Source organism: Pteropus alecto, unplaced genomic scaffold (genome assembly GCF_000325575.1).
Source record: "Pteropus alecto unplaced genomic scaffold, ASM32557v1 scaffold16, whole genome shotgun sequence".
Taxonomy (NCBI): Eukaryota; Metazoa; Chordata; class Mammalia; order Chiroptera; family Pteropodidae; genus Pteropus; species Pteropus alecto.
Genome location: NW_006438867.1, coordinates 7,078,895 through 7,096,086, shown reverse-complemented (window position 1 = coordinate 7,096,086; position 17,192 = coordinate 7,078,895). Strand labels below are relative to the sequence as shown.

At 39.7% G+C, this 17,192-nt stretch overlaps 1 protein-coding gene across 1 annotated transcript in view; it reads left to right on the top strand.

Moving 5' to 3' along the window:
• The first annotated feature begins 7,530 nt into the window (after nucleotides 1–7,530).
• The window catches only part of MTMR6 (myotubularin related protein 6), a 30,184-nt gene continuing 20,522 nt past the window's right edge, over nucleotides 7,531–17,192 (top strand). Inside the window, exon 1 of the mRNA XM_006915831.3 lies at nucleotides 7,531–7,732. Coding sequence (XP_006915893.1) covers nucleotides 7,709–7,732 — 24 coding nt within the window. The 5' untranslated portion in view covers nucleotides 7,531–7,708. The remainder of the gene's footprint in view (nucleotides 7,733–17,192) is intronic.

Here is a 17,192-nt window from a genome sequence, read left to right as displayed (position 1 = left end):
GTTGCGGGGGCCGGCCCTGTTGGCGGTGCCGAGCAAACAGAACTGGCCATGGCCCTGGATGTCAAAGCATGTTGTGAAGGCTGCAGATAATGTCAGGGTGTCCTGCTGAGGCAGAGCGCCGGGAGTCCCGCCTTGCCCGCTGCCTCCCGGCTTTACGGCCCTCCCACAGAATCGCAAAGTGAAAGGGATCAGAAAACTGCAGAAACAAGTACAATGTACGGTGAAATTTGAGGGTTTCATGAGCAACCCTTAACCGTAAGAAAAATGTGGGTTCAAAGAAGTGACTCTATGGAGGAAAGGTCAGGAAAGTTAGCCTGTCGGTGATGCGTTTGAGGTGCGGCCATCATGATGGGGATCTTTACTTTTCCATCAGGGATTGTTACACTACTCCTGCAAATGATTTTCCTACCTGCGATTTCTAATAATAAAATAATCCCATAAGCAACCACGAGATTTGCTTTCCTAAAACAGAATTCTCACCACGACACTACCTTAATCAAAAACCCAGTGGCTCCAGTCTGGCACTCGATGCCAGGCTGATGACCACTCATTCTAAGCTCACATCTCAGAACTCCCCTTAATGCCACACTTTCTCTTACATTGAGCTTGGGCATTGCCACTTACTATGAACTGAATTAAGTCTCTCCAAAATTCATTAAGATCAGAGTGGTTTAAGTACCCGCCCCCCGCCGCCCCACAAAAAACCCACAGAGAGGAGCATTGCGAAGACAGAAATTGGAATGTTTAATGACCAGTATTACAATCTGTGACATGCCTCTAAATGTACCAAGTTTAAGATTGGACCTCAAAGGCCCTTTCTAAGATGTCTTCTGTTTGTCCTATTAGCAAAATAGAAATCATTTTATGTCCTTATGTTCTACAGGAATAAACTCCTATGAAAGCAGTTTCTGTAGGCTCGATTTGGTTATTCAATTGAAAACGTGACAGTAAAATGGTAGTAACATAATCTTCCTGCCTAAAACCTATCCAGCCAGGCAAAACCATGGAGCACTGGAATTTGGCTTAACCTTCCTTACCTAGTGAGAGTAACACATCCTATTCCACAGGTTGTTCCAAATATTCCTCTTTGACATCATGTGACCCAAACCCACATATCAATTCTACATGAATTACTGCTTTCCAGGATGAAGCAAGTGATTCAGATTCTAAATTCTATGGCAAGCCACTTTGTTTCCCCTTGTTTTTTTAATATCGTGAGAATCCTGTTAAGAAATCCCATCTTTTTCTGATTTATTGGCTGTATGATGACATTTTTAATGTCATAAGCAAACTGAATTATCTGAAATGCAATAGCACTGTAAAAATATTCTTATTTAGATTTGCATTAAAATATTTAAATAGGCTTGCTTCACTGGTATGATCAGGATAACCCCTTGAGAAGTATCAGTTGAAAGGCTTATCATAAAAGGGAAATAGAAATCTCAAGTCTAATTAAAGATCTATAATATGTACAGTGTGATCCTGTGAAATATCCAAGAGAGAAGTTATTTTTTAAAGACTATGTATATAACCAGTTGCCTTCTATCTTGAATTGGTTCTCAGAATGGATCTATTGATTTTAAAGAGTTAGTGTCCTTTCTCTTAAAAATCCTATTAAATTTTCAAAAGATCCAACAATAAAATTTATAGAGAGATCAAAAAAGAAAATGTGACAAAATGTAAACAAATGGTGACTCTGCAAGCAAGGTATATGGATGTTCATTTTACTCTTTCAATTTTTTCGTTGAATTTTTTCGAAATAAAAAGTTAGGTGGGAAAGCCTAAAGTTAAAACAGAAGTTTCCAACAACAGATCAGAACAGTAATGATATGTTTCCTGATAAAGTTTGTACTTATAACCCAAGAAATGAGAGAAATGAAAGCATATAAAGGGTCTTCATGAAACTGAATATATTCAATTCAACATGTAGTCATTTATTATGGTCATTTATTTTGAAATTATGTCCTTTCTATTGGTGAGTATGGGGGATGAGATATGAAAAAGTTGTCTGATAATAGTAGTGGATGAGGATAAGATCGAGAAAAGAAACTTGGCAATGTCAAAATAAAATTAATGAAGGAAGCTATCTTGTTGCCACCAATTTTCATTCGTCCCTTTTTCCTTAAAAAAAAATCTCAATTTTTTTCAAGGTGGCACACTAACCAGATAAACTACATATCCCAGCTTCCTTTACAGGTAAATGTGACTAATTAGATATAAGTGGGATACGTGAGCTGAGATTTCCAGTATGACTCATTTAGAGGAGGAGGTGGCTGGCATACATCCCTTTTGTCTTTCTCCTCCTTATTCCTTCCTACTGCCTGGAACTTAAACATGTGGCTGGGGCTCCGGTAGCCATCCTGGACCATGAGGAACTTAAGAATGGAAGTCATATGCTAAGGACAGTGTGGCAGAAAAATAGTACGAACATAGATCCTTGATGATATCAGAGCCAGCATACCAACCCTGGTCTGCTCTGCCTACCTTCTGATTTCTTTCAAATGAAAGAAAAATCCATTTCTGTGTTGTTTAGGCCATTATAGTTGAGTTTCTATTATTCATAGCTAAACTTAGTATACCATATTTAATAGGAATCCATTCTAAAAGATATACTTTACATCTGTTACCAAAGGAACATAGGGAATATCTGAGATGAACCAAGTTCCAAAATATCTCTAGGGCTGGAATATAGCTATAAAAGCAACAACAACCTGTTATCTAATCGTTTTGATATATGCTAACAGAAGGGCAAAGGGCAGGTTCTAGACTCCAAAACATGGGAGCCAAAGAGAAAAAACAATTGCATTTATTCTTTTCATCTTTCAAGGAAACAAGTGACTCTACCTGATGGATGCCCATATTCTGGCCACTAGACCAATACACGTTTCCTTAGGGTTTATGAATGCATCAGAATTTTGCCAGAATGACAGCAGCCTATCATTTTGCTTTCCCTTGTTCTGAATTTTTTACTAAGCAAACTTCTCAAGTGTAAAGTGTCCTCATAGCTTTACCTGAAAAGAATATGCTGACCTTCATGCCAGTCTGCTTTAAACTTCTGTTTCTCATGGTCAATGATTAAGTTGGTATTTTGAAATTCACTGGTCTAACTAATGTTGAGAAATAGGTCTTATAAGCTGGCTGGTCTTCCATCAAGTTAGCTTTTAAGTCTCCATGGACTTTTCCATTTAAACCGTAACTGTATTAAGTGCCCTCTTTGAATGAACGATGAGATCAGGACAGCAGAAAATACTTAATCTGATGTATTTTACTGGTTTCAGCATTTTCGGGGGAGGATAAGGTTTAGGAACGCTGGTGCATGTTGAAGTCTTCTTAAACTGGACCATACGCTTTATAAACAGTAGGAATAAAAACAAATCTCAGTAAACAACCCTCTTCTTCCTAGTGTCTATTTCCCTTAAGTGAATCCACCCCTCGTGGTGACAGAGGAATGAGGCTCTTTGATTCTTGCGGTAATCACTAGGTGGTACGAATCTAGGCTGTAAATCCATTTTATAACCTTTTGTGATTGTTTAATATTTCCAAGACAGGCAGTTATTGCCTTCACTCCTCTATTTTCTCAATGTCAGGGTAAATTTCCCGCAGTATTCTGGGGTTGGATTGGATGAGTTTCCTTCTGGCCCTGGATTTATGTAAGTAGATTCTCCTATTGCATGCATCATTGAGGTGGACCATCTGCTTTGACTTCTGAACTTTCTGTCCTAAATTCACCTGGTTTGGAAATGGTCCTTTTGCATCAATTTCAATATTCTGCTCACATCTCTGTGTAAACAATTTCCCTTGTATTTTGCACTTGTAAGCCCTTACTATCTTGTCAGTTACTGGATCCTTTTTAAAACTGATTTTTTATTTAACCCTCTATTTTAGTTTTTTTTAATGCGGAATTATTTCCTAATTTATCATATTACCACTTCAAACTGGAACTTTTACATGGATTTTGAAAAACAAGTCAATATAGAATAGTTAATACAGACTGTCATTAGATTGTCTGGCTCTGTATCATGATCTAGGCTTTATTTGTTGTATAATGTCAGGCAAGTTATTTAACTTCATTGTGTTTCACTTTCCTCATAATATGGGTAAAGCAATTTACACTTTTGGCCACCTGATAATTGCATAATAGGTGTTGGCTAACATCATTATTACCTCTTGAAAAGAATTGGTAAGAGAGAAAAAATGAGAAATGACAAGAGAAGAGAATGGGGAGGATAACCTGGGATGTAAGGATAATTTGTATGGGAACAAGGAATGGGAAAAATGATAAAAATCTGGAGGAGAATAATATAAAAAGAGGTTTTATTAAGGAAGTCTTGACGTATGTTATACAATATCATTCATCCTCTTCTGCTTTCTCAAAAGGTCTTCCATAAAGACCTGCAACAGTTTTAAATATTTCTTTGGGAGAGGGCAAGATTTGTGTTTCTTTTGGATATGAAAATCTAACCAGACTGGTTTCCAGGTGCCTAATTTTATTCTTATTACATGTTCATCTTACAGGAGTAGGTGATTTCACCACAAAGGCTGTTGTGTTTAGTAAGCATCGCCATTGCTTTGGCAATCTGTCTGAAACATAGCAGGCACTCAAAACAAACACAAAGCAACACCAAGACAACTTAAATAAGAAAAATGAACGGAATGCTGGAAAATGAAACAAAATTTTTCATTAGAAAAGAAACTTAGATGTTAGGGAGGTTTTTCTAACACCAAACATGGTAAGAAAGATGATGTAAAAATGATGATATTTTTAAAATAGCATTTTCTAGTTACAAAGAGTGAAACTGCTTAGTACAGAACACTTGGAAAACCTGGAGCAGGGTTTCTCCACCTCTGAACCATTGACCTCTTGGGCCAGATAATTCTCAGTGGAGGCGGTGGTGTCTAGAGCATTGCAGGATGTCCAGCAGCTGACCAAGCCTCTACCCACTCTCTGCCAGTAGCACCCCACACCCACACCCAGTTATGACAACCAAATATGTCTCTAGAGATTGCCAACTGTCCCCTGAGGGCAAAATCACTCCAGTCTGAGAAACCACTAAAACAGGATTTACAAAGTCACCTATAATCCTACCATCTAGAAATGTAAGATGTCTGTTAGCATAAATAAAAATTACAAAATACAGTCACATTGAACTCACCTTTCTAGAGTCAGTTTATATTTCACTCAATAATACAGTATGAATATGTTTGTTATGTAATACTCCTCAGTACAATTTTTTTGGTAGTGTGCATACTTTATAATAACAAAATCCTAATTCCTTTCTCCCATCCCTCGTATCATTGCCGTCATTTATTTCACTTATACATAAACATATTATACATACCACAAACAAAAATAATCAAACGCATTGTTGTTATTATTATTTTGAACGAACTGTTATCTATTAGATCAATTAAAAATGAGAAAAATAATTTTTTATTTTTCTTTCACTTATTCCTCCTCTGATGTTTTTCCTTTCTTTATGTGGATCCATGTTTCTGACCTATATCATTTTCTTTCTTTCTAAAGAACTTGTTTTAATGTTTCTTCCAAGGCAGGTCTACTGGCAACAATCCCCTCCATTTTTGTCTGAGAAAGCCTATATTCCTCCTTCACTTTTGAAGGATAATTCACAGGGTACAGAATTACAGGTTGGTGGAATTTTTTTTCTATCAACACTTTAAATACTGCACTCCACTCTCTTCTTGCCGGCATGGTTTCTGAAGAGAAGTCAGACATAATTTGTATCTTTACTTTTCTATAGGTAAGATATTTACCTATAAATAATCCCCCGGCTTCTTCTTTATTTTCTTTATCTTCGCTTTTCTATAGTTTAAGAATGATATGTAGTTTTTCTAGCATTTATCCTGCTTGGTGTTTTGTCAGCTTCCTGGATCTGTGATTTGGTAAATAACATTAATTTGGGGAAATTTTTCAGTTATTATTGCTCCAAATCTTTGTTTCTGTTCCTCTTTCTTCTCCTTCAGATATTCTCATTACAGGCATGTTACACCTTCTATAGCTATTCTACAGTTCTTGGATATTCTGTTCCTTTTTTTTTTCCAACTTTTTTTTTCTCTACTTTTCAGTTTTGGAGGTTTCTATTGAGGTACCATGAAGCTCAGAGATTATTTCCTCAGCCATGTCCAGTCTACTAATAAACCCATCAAAGGCATTGTGCATTTCAGTAGCAGTGTTTTTTGTTTTTTAATCTCTGGCATTTCTTTTCGGTTCTTTCTTAGGATTTCCATCTTTCTGCTTACATTGTCCATCTGCTCTTGCATACTATCTACCCATTAGAATCTTTGGCATATAAGTCATAATTGTTTTAAATTCTCTGATAATTCCAAAATTCCTGCCATATCTAAGTCCGGGTTTGATGCTTGCTCTGTGTATTCAAACTGTGCTTTTTACCTTTTAGTATGTCTTGTAATTTTTTCCTGGATAGTCAGATATGATGTACTGGGCAAACGGAACTGCTGGGCACTGATTCCCAGGGAGGTTTCTGCTTGTGGGTTTCTGCTCTGATAGCTGTGATTCTGTGTAGTCGCCCGTCCCTCTCTCTGATTTTGGGAGCAGTGGTTTGCCCTGTGATCTCAATTCCTTTATAGATCTAAGAAAAGTTGTTGATTTTTCAGTTTGTTCAGGTTTGACTTGTGAGGAGCTGCAGCATTTTTTAAATGGATGCTGGTGTAACAATGTAATAAACAGAGCCACTTTAAAATGGAGTCGGAGCTGCCATTCCAGAGGAACTGCCTTGCATGTTTTATGCCTTAACAAATCTTTGGATTATTAAAACAAGGAACCATAACCTTTGGACTGGGCCTAAAACGACTTTGTATCCAGAACGACATTGTATCGTGTGGGAAGATAACAAGAAAGCAGATGTTATGACTACTGGACTGATGACAATTAGAATGAAAATTAAAAACATTGTTTAGAATAAGTATCACTATGATAGCTTATCAGCACCAATAGAAATGCCTTCTTTCTATTAATATAATTGTTTCCCTTCCCATGTTCATAAATACTCCTTGCCTTCGTCTCCTAATTTGAACACTATTTGGGTTTCTGCCTGAAAAAAAGTGCTTCCCGAATAGCTATTCTTTTTTGACCTCGAATAAATGCTTGTTTCCTTGCACTTTGGCCTTTTATATTTAGGTCATCACTGCTATTACGCACATAACTAATCTTATAGTATGGGAGATTTTGATTGTTTCAAATAAGGCTTACACGACATATCCGATCATTTCCTGAGAATAGATTCTTGTGGGCCGATGGACATAGCGACATCCTGTCTCGCCCTCATCCACTAAATTCTCTTTGCGCAAGCCCAGACCCCTGCTTTCCTGGTCCTCGGCCCGCTGAGCCATAGAGGACGGCCCTCTGTCAGGGTTGGTGAGGCCTCCACGGACAGGGGGCGCTGTAGAATCCACAGCGGCCCCGGAGGAAGCAGACGCCGCTCTCCTTGGGCCGAAGCTCCGCCCCGCCCTCCCACGCCCCCTCGGCCACCGCCTAGTTTGGGGAAGTGTTTCTAGGAGACGGCGCAGGCTGGCTGCGCCTGCGCGGTGGACGCTGCCGGGGGCGGACGGACGGACCGCGGCGCTGGCCCGCTGAGCTAGTTCCTGCTGGGTCTGGGTCGCCGTCGCCGCCCGGGTCCTGTCGCCTGATGGTCCGCCTGTGAGGCGGGCTGCCGGCTGACGTCTCCTCGCGATGGAGCACATCCGTACGACCAAGGTAGTGGGGCGCGGGAGAGCCGTTCGCCGCCGGCCCGGGGCTGACGGGGCGGAGGCGGCGGACGACGGAGGATCGTTTGGCCCGACGGGGCCGAGGACCGTTCGGGAGGGGGCCTGGCCCCGGGCTTGAGGGGCCTGGCCGGGCCTGATCTGGGAGGGCAGGAGCGGTTTAGGCCAAACAGGCTGTGGAGGCCCCCGTACCCTGGAGTAGGATCTCGCTTTCAGTCCAAGGCGTTGGGGTGCAGATGATTTGGGCTGCTTGGAGTTAAGTTTCCTGAAATTGGTCGCCGCCCTCTCAGCAGTGCACGTTCTTGGGCAAAATGGGGGCTGCTTTAGCTGCGGGGCCTTTCAGCCTTTCGCCACCCCGGACCAGAAAACCGGTGGGTCCTCGAGTTGACATTATGATGTTGCATAAGCTTCTTCTTGTTCTTCGCGTTTAATTGTCCCGTGTCACACCGTCTTGATTCAAGTTTTGGAGGAGAGATGAGCACTAGGCTCCACCTCACTTTCTCGTCTCGGTCTCCAGTCGTTTAAATTTGGTGTTTTCGTCTCTGTGGTCAAACTTTATTGTCTTCAGAGTCAACAGAGGAGTTACCGAGAAAGGAAAACTGTTATCCCAGATTTTTGAACTGTTCTTCAATTGAGCTTATTAAACTCCATGCTTCATTTTTCTGTGTGGAAGGCATTTGTTCCGAGAACAAACAGGTATTATGGTTCTTTTGCAAATGTTAAAACTGAAGGAGTCAACATCAAAATATTACCAAATTACCAACAACATTTCACTTAGACTTCAACTTTGGAACGGAGAAAACACAGAGACCAGAAGAATTGAATAACATGATTTTAAGATCGCTGGGAAGAGGACCCAGTGTGCATCTTGACTCTGTTTTGCTGAAACTGTCAGTTAATTGCTGCTCATCCTAGAGACACTGTTCATTTAGGAAAATAGCAGACATGGGTCATTTCATTTGTTCTACGGAGAGTTTGAGAGCTATGTCATTAAAATGTTTCACAACCCTTTTTAAGGTGTACGTGAAATTTTACTAGAGCTTGTTTTTAATATTTAAAAAACTTTTTTTAAAAGGAAGAAAGGTAAAGAAACTAAAATTCAAGTTGCTGGAGCCTAAAATTTGAAAACAGAAGGGTGATTAAGTAAATAAACTAGTAGAGGATGTAGAGGTGGCGTAAAGTAGGCATCGAATCAGATTCTTATCCTGGTTGCAAGGTTCCATATGTGTGTTTTTAGTAGCCGTGTGCACACGACTTCCTTCTGTACCAGGTGGAACCTGATCTTTGCATCTTCCATAACGCTGCAGTGCACATAGCACACAACAGCAAAACAGTAAAAGTGAACTGAGTTTAATCAATTAGATTAGAACAAGCCTTATTCCTAGGAGGATGGTAAGAGTGAACAGAATGTTGGAAAATGTTTAGGATCCCTTGCCTTATTTTAAGCCTTTCCGCTTTAATTTTACGGTGCATGTTTATCTTTGTTTTTATTTGTATAGTTGTAGCTTCTCTGACTTCCTTAAGGTTATTGCTAGTGACTTTCACTTGGTCTAGTGTTCCTCTTTAAATACCAGTTGATGGTCTCTCTTCAATTACTTTTCTGAGTTAGTCTTACCTTTTTATGGTGGGTCCGTGCTGGTGGTTTAGTTAAGGTCCTTTTATAACCTTTTAAAGACTAAAAGATTTCTGACTAGTTTTCTATTCAAAATACTTCTCTAGTGTGCTCCTTTATTGCTTCAAATTATTTTTCTAGCATTGGAGCACTACTACCCCGGAATAATCTTCAGCGCCTGTTGACTGCAGTTAAACAAATATTTGCAATGTACCTGTTACGTGCTAGGCACTGTACAGACACTGGGTACACAACAGTGAGCGCAATTGACGTGGACCTCATAATGTATTCTCATCATTGTTGTGTGGGCTATATTTTCTTAAATCATAACTTAAAAGATTGATTTGAACATAGCCAACTTTTTGTTTCTATTATGCATAGCCTTCACTTGGACATAGTTAATTTGCTGCAAAAATAATTGTAAGTATTACAGACTAAAAATGAATTACTTTAAGTTTATTTAGCTGTTCTGAATGCTATGTGGTTTAGCCACTATGATCAAGAATTGACTGTGGAGTAGAACTGTGTAATTCTTGATTTGTTCTGTGTTGTTCAGATAGCTGTACAGTTGACCCTTGAACAACTTGCGAGTTTGGGGCGCTGACCCCTGTGCAGTTGAAAATCTGTGTATACCTTTGACTCCCCCAGAACTTAACTATCCTTGGTATCCAGCGGGGATTGGTTCCAGAACCCCCCACAGATACCAAAATCCATGGATACTCACACAGGTCTGCTATAAAATGGCGTAGATCAATGCATACTGTCAGCTCTCTGCATCCGCAGACTTCCAACTATAGGTTGAAAACAGTACAGGTGTTTGTTGAAAAACATCCTATAAGTGGACCCACGTAGTTCAAACCCATTTTCAAGAGTCAACCGTATTTGAAAAGTAGTAACTATATGTCAGTATAGCAAACTATACAGTATTATTTCACAATTTTACATTCAAATGTATTAGTTTATACAAAATTATCAGTAATCTCTTAAATAACCCTGTCCGTTGGGTACCTTTGCAGATAAGGAAATAGACTTAGCAAGTGTAAGTAATCTGTCCAGTTAGCTCTTGAGGGTTTGAATCAAGGTTTAAACCAAGGTTTGTCTAACTCCAAAGACTATGTAATGGTTTTTCCATTGCCTCTGTAGTTTTAATCTAATCGTAAAAGTATATTAATATTAATTCATAAATCTAAATAACTCTAAGAGCTTTATCTTCCTCAAACCTCTTCTTGACATAAGTAAATAATATACATGTATTGTTTTTTTGTATATATTTTTTTGCCTAGAGTTTTATCAGATAAAATATGTTACTGAATACTAATAAAGTGGCTTTATAGGTCTAAAATTCAAGAATAGATATATCATCCTGTTTTGGTCACATTTGGTTAATTAACTGTATAACATCAATAAAAAGGTTAAGTCGACTTTGAATTTCTGGAAGAGCATCTCCGAGCTGTCATTGTGAACAGCGTAGTTATCCCCTATCACTTTGAGCTCTAATTTTGTCATAACAAGTAGTCTTGCCAAGAAACAGCGGGAAGTATGCAGAGACAGATCTTTATGCAGGCTTTCTCTTCTCTCTGCCAGGCTCCAGTGCTTTGGCTGACATCATGTATTGATGTCGAATTTTGTGCTGTTTGTGAATGGAAGTTTACAGAATGAAATGGAAGAATGTTTACCTAAGTTCTGTATGAAAGACTGCTTCCTCGAGTTTGTTAAAGAATAGAATGTCCCATGAAAATCTGACCCCACTAGAGCTCAAATTGAGTTATTCCAAAAATAGTTCCCAGTTCGTCTTAGCTTGTTACCCCCTTTTGTCATTAGAATGTGAGATCATACAGGTATGTACACAAATACATGTTACCTGTTACAAAGAGTGAAGGAGGTGCAAAACTAAGAACGGATGAGGAATAAGGAGAAAGTGATATTATTTTAATTGTCTTTGAAATATGAGCCAATAGACTTTGAGAAGCACCTAATGCTTTCCTCCACAAACTAGTAAAGTACCATTCTGACTCACTCACAAGTGAGAAAACGGAAACTCGCAGAGATCAAATAAAATAATTTGTTCTCCCTGACTCAACAGCTAGTCCTCCTGAGGAAGAGGGGGAGCTGGGAAATCGAATCTTGGTCTTTCTAGTACCAGTCATGTTCTCTTAACCATTACACTCTCCTGCCTCACAGCATAATTATCTAGTCAGGAGATTTGGGTGATGAGAGGTAGATGGGCCAGTGGGAATAGGAGTGGAAAGGAAGGGACTGATGGAAGGAACTCAGTGGTAGGGTTTTATTTAGTAGGTAGCTGATTATGAGGGTGTAGAGTTAGGGAAAAGGTCTGGCCCAGAGAAATAGATTTGGGGGTTGTCAGTGTTTAGGTAAACATTGACATTTCCTATTGTGAGTTTATGCAAGAGGAATACGTAGAGGCTCTAGAGAAGAGTGTGAAGGGTAGAGCCCTGGGAATACGCAGAGGAGGAAGAGCCAGAGATATAGAGTATTAGGGATGAAATGGGAGTGGCGAATCAGGGATGGGGAGGAAGCAGTCTTCCCTGTCCAATACCAAACAAAAAGCCCTGCCGTTATAGAACTTATTTCCTAGTTGAGAAAGACATAACAATAAAGAAAATTAGTCAATCAAATATATAATATTTGATTGGGCATGCCTGGTTGGTGACAACTAGCGAGGAGACCAGTGTGGCTGGAACAGAGTAAGAGAGGAGCGAGCACAGTGGAAGGTTCAAGTGGGGGACGTAGAGCCCTGAAGGGAAATGTGGAATCTTTGCTTTTAGCGAGTGGGACAGGAAGGGATTCATGGAATGTCAGCTGTGTCCAACGCTGCAGGAGAGCAAAGTAGGGTAGGTCAGAAAAGTGCCCCAGGATTCATGTTCTGTTTCATTTGGCGACTTATACAAGCAGAAGCTGTTGTAGGAACTGGGGATACATGGACAAAACAAGATAAAAATCTCTGCCCTGTGATGCTTACCTTCCACTTCATAGAGGCTCTTTCTTTTCGATAGCTAATTCTTGGCAAGATATCAGGACTCTGAGTGTGGAATAATGATTGTAAGAGGCTCAAATGGGTGCCTGGGTAGAGAGGGCTTGACGGCACACTTCGTGCTTCCATAGCCATTGTCATGTAGTTGTCAAGTGAGTACAACTGTTGGTCACAGAACTTTGTGGAAGGCCAGTGGTCCCTTCCTGTCCCACAGGCCACTTTTGTCTCTTGGGAGCAGATAAGGATCTGAATTTTCCGATGGTGATTCTGTGTATGTGTGATATCCTGTGTTTTTCATTTCCTGCTTTATAATCAGCTGAAATTTGAACTTCCTGTATAGACCATCAGCGGTACCTTTAGTGCAGGCCCGGAGTTGACAGCAAGTCAACAAAATGGCCCTTAAAGTAACGTGCTGGCATTTCTCATCCTCACCAAACGACTACACCCTCCAGTTCTTTTCTCCCTGTTCCATTTTCTTCTTCTTTGTTTCTTCTCTATTTTCCCGTGATGTCTTCCCCCTCCCCCAATTTCCTTTTTGCCTTGGCGATACCTGTAATTAAAGGATCCTGACGCTTTCTGCGGTGCCTCAGTGTAGTGACCTGAAAGAGTTCTAGATGCTTCCTAAACATCTGACTTAAAACATTTCCAAGAAGACACTGGGAAAAAATCCATGGCGACGTCTGGAAAGTACTTTAAGTTCCTTGGTGAAAAGGGGAAATACGAAGCAGCAGCTGGTGTTTAGAGACTGGCTAAGTCTGGAGTTTGAAATTTGTGTGAAGATTTCAGCGAAGAAAAAGATCTGATTTCCCTTATTTTAAAAAAATTTATCTTAGGATTTGCAGCAAAAGACACAATAATCAGTGTATTTTCTCAGAGATTTTCTTACTTCCTCCAGAATAAGTACTAAATAAATGTTTTGGGATGATTTCAGATTAATTTTATTATATATCACATCCACGTGGAATTGCTGTATTGAAACATCATGTAATGCTTTTCCGTCATATTTTCTTGGGTTGAATATAAGTGTACGTTTATGAAGGCAGTGAACAATCCCCAAGTTGTGATGGGCAAGGTGGACTCTTTTCTCCCAGACTTACATTCCCTTTGATGGACGGCAACCAGTTGGACGAGCTTAACATCTTTTAGAAGCCTCTGTTTTTCCTTCCTTCCTTCTCACATCAGTTTTAGCATCTCAGGACGAGCTTCCTCTTTGCCCTGTGTGTTGCAGCTTAGTCTACGCCCTTACCGCATCTCTCCCAGACACCCCTAGATAACTTAATTAGCCTCTTACTGGTTACCCCACTGCCAGTCTCTTCTCAGCTCAGCATTTTCTCCACATCGCCATCGGAAAGAAAGACCTTAGAAACCGTGTCTGGACGTGGACTGCTGTGCTTAAAATTCTCCCTTTGTGTCCTTTTATCTACAGCACAGATTTTCTACCTTAGTAGTTGTTTCTTTGTATCAGATAACACGTCAGGCCCCTCCTCTTTTACATTATGTCTTTTGAGAATTCTGTACTTTCTCTTTATTAGTCAAGAAAATTTTAATTGTTGCTTTCAACACTTGTAGTAGGAAAACATAGAATATCAAATTTGCTTTTAAAACCTGTGCGCCTCCTTCCTGTCTCCACTTGAACTTGACAGTAGTTTAATACAGAGAACCATCAGGGCTCTATTTACCTCATCGGCTTATCAGCTGTAGTAATTAACTTGAGCACTCGATTGCTTTCTATTTGGCAAGCAAGCATGGGGTGGAGTACCAGTGTTTATCACCTAACCTCACAGCAGCCCTTGAAGGGGAGAGTCAGTTTTTAATGAATGAATTAGTAAATTCTCTTTCTTGGTACTGTATATTGATGTGCATGTTCTTCCTGTGTTCTTTCAGGACGTGCGTGTGGGAGTGTGTGTGCGTACACGTAACACAGTTGTGTGTTTTAAAGGCCCACCATGAAAACAAGTCGGGGGAGGACTAGATTAGCTGGGGCCTTACCTGTTTGAGAAAAGAGCACAAAGGTAGAGAAGGAACCTACCTGAGTTAAGAGCAAAAGGGACTAATTTGGAGTTAAAGTTAGAAGGAATATTGGTAGCACAAGAATGACCTGGCAAGCCTCTTAACAAGACGCAGATTCTCTGTGTCCAGCTCCTGATCTGCTGAGTGGAGTTTAGATGGGGTCTGGGATTTGTACTACGCAAAGCTTCGGAGATGACTTGAATGAATAGCTAGGCTTTGGAATGTGTATCTAGGTAACCAAAATGAAAACTCAAACAAAGGAAATTTCAGGTAATTAGAGTTATTAAAATTAGGCTTATAGTGTTGGGAAGAGTATTTTTAGCTGAATTTCCAATCCTGATAGACACCCAGCTATAACTGTAGTATTCTACAGCTCTAAAGGAAGAGCGACTTTGAGCTAATTGGGTAATGGATTAAGAATAGAGGACTGAGTCCACACATATGTTTAAAAAAAAAAACAACTGAACTATCACTGTATACTCTATTAGTAATTTGTCTGTTTGTTTTAAGTTTGTTCATTTATTTATGAATTGTTGAATGAGTATCTACTGTTCACCTACTGTGTAGGGCAACAGTTCCCAAACTTTGTGGCACCAGGGACCGGTGCTCCTATGAAAATCTAATGGCCGATTATCTGAGACAGAGCTTAGGCAGCAAATACAAATGAAGCTTCGCTCACTTGCCCACTGCTCACCTCCTGCTGTGTGCCCTGGTTCCTAACAGGCCATGGACTGGTACTTGTCTGTGACCTGGAGGGTTGGGGACCTCTGGGGTAGGGAAAAGGTGGCAGAGAAAAATGAGGGTGGTATGTCATAAAGAAGAATTCTATTTACTAAATCCCCTGGTGATTTCAGCAAAAGAGACTACGGGTAAATTGTGGGCCCCTTCTGCTTTCCTCACTGGAAGTATCTTTGTGGCAGTTCACCCGAGTTCAACAGACATTTGTTGCGTCAGATGCTCTACTAGTATTCAGTTAGTCAGACGTAAATGAGAGACAGTCCTTGCTCTGCGATATGTTGCAGCCTTAATGGGAGAGATGGATGCGTGAACAGGTGCCTTCATTACAATGTAGGAACTGCTTTAATGGTGGAAGGGACAGATTTTAAGAATATTTAGGCTCTAGAATTGGTAGGAATTGGTGATTCATTGAATATTGGGGGTTGAGAAGAAGCTGTAGGATGATTCGCAGATTTCTAGTGTGGGTGGCTAGATGAGGATGGAGTAACATTAACTTGGATCAGAAATACAGAATTAGGAACTCACTTGTGAGTGAGGGGGAATTTGTTTCATTTTCAGCATGCTTAACATGACTCTGAAGACATCCAAGGTGGAGCAGCATCGCACATTGGGAAGGTGTGCCAGCTCAGGAATCAGACCTGTGACATAGGGTCATAACCGTGCCATTCCACATAGAGCTGTTACTAGCTGTGTGACATTGGAACATTTAACCAACCTCCCTAAGTCTCAGTTTCTATGGGTATAGTGATATAGTACCAAACAGGAGTTATGAAAATTAAAAGAAATAATATATGTTAAGAAGTTATCATAGTACTGGGCATACAGTACCTCACTACTGTCAGGAATCATTATGTGTAGAGCAGACAGTGATCTCTCAGGAGAGATCAGAGCTGGTCATACAGTTTTGGGGCTCATTAACGTACAGACTAAAATAATGACAGTTGGATGAGATTGCCTACAGAGGATGGAGCCCTGAAGAATGATAGTAAGAGATAGGGGATGGGCGAAAGAGGGTAAAATCCAGATGAAAGAGCTGTGATTGCATGGAGATGACTGTGTGTAGAGTTGTTTGCTTTGTAGAGAATTGTTACTTAAACACAAGAAATATTTGTGACCTTTTAAAAATCCTCAGATTTAAAAACCTCGGATGGAGTTTAAAAAAAAACAAAACTGTAGTGTTCAAAAGTAGCAAACAGTAGTTGATCCTATTGTTTTACAGGTATTTAAATTTAAGTTTTGATGTGAAATGTGTGGTATAATGAAGTTAGATTTTTATTTAAGGAAGAATTAGTCCTAAACTATGAAATAATGTTGACCTCCAAGAGATATCTTCATTCAGTTTTTTTTTTAAACTAAATTTATTGGAGTGACATTGGTTTATAAAGTCATATAGATTTCAAGTGTACAGTTCTATAATACATCATCTATATGTTGCATCGTGTGGTCACCACCCAAAGTCAAATCTTCCGTTACCGTATATCTACCTCCCTGTGCCCCTCCCCACTTTGGTAACCACTGTACTGTTGTCTGTGTCTATGAGTTTTTGTTTGTCTTGTTCATTTGTTGCTTTCGGTTTTATATCCCACATGTAAGTGAAATCATATGGTTCTCCACTTTTTCTGTCTGACTTATTTCGCTTAGCATGATGATCTCAGGATCCATCTACATTGTCTCAAATGGCAGTGTTTCATCTTTTCCTATGGCTGCGTAGTATTCTGTTCTTTACCCATACCACATTTTCTTTATCTAATCATCTATCAAAGGACGCTTCTGGAAGGAAGTTTTCCTATTGTGTTTGGGACAAAGTGTGAAGATCTGATAGCTTTGTATTGTCAAGTAAACTGTCAGGCCTGAGCTGTATGAATTAGATCATGCCTCTAAGTTTCCAGAGGAAAGTGTTATAATTCATTGCAAATAAAGTTTTGTATCAAAAACAAATATTTTAGTTTTACATTTAAATTTTAATTTATTTGAATAGGTGCTGTTATAAGTAAAAGAATTTCCTATGGAATTAAATTTCTTGGAAGGGGATGCTAATTAACCTTTTATGTGGTTATTGATTATTTTGGAAATCTTAACTTCAAAATGGGGGCATTTTTT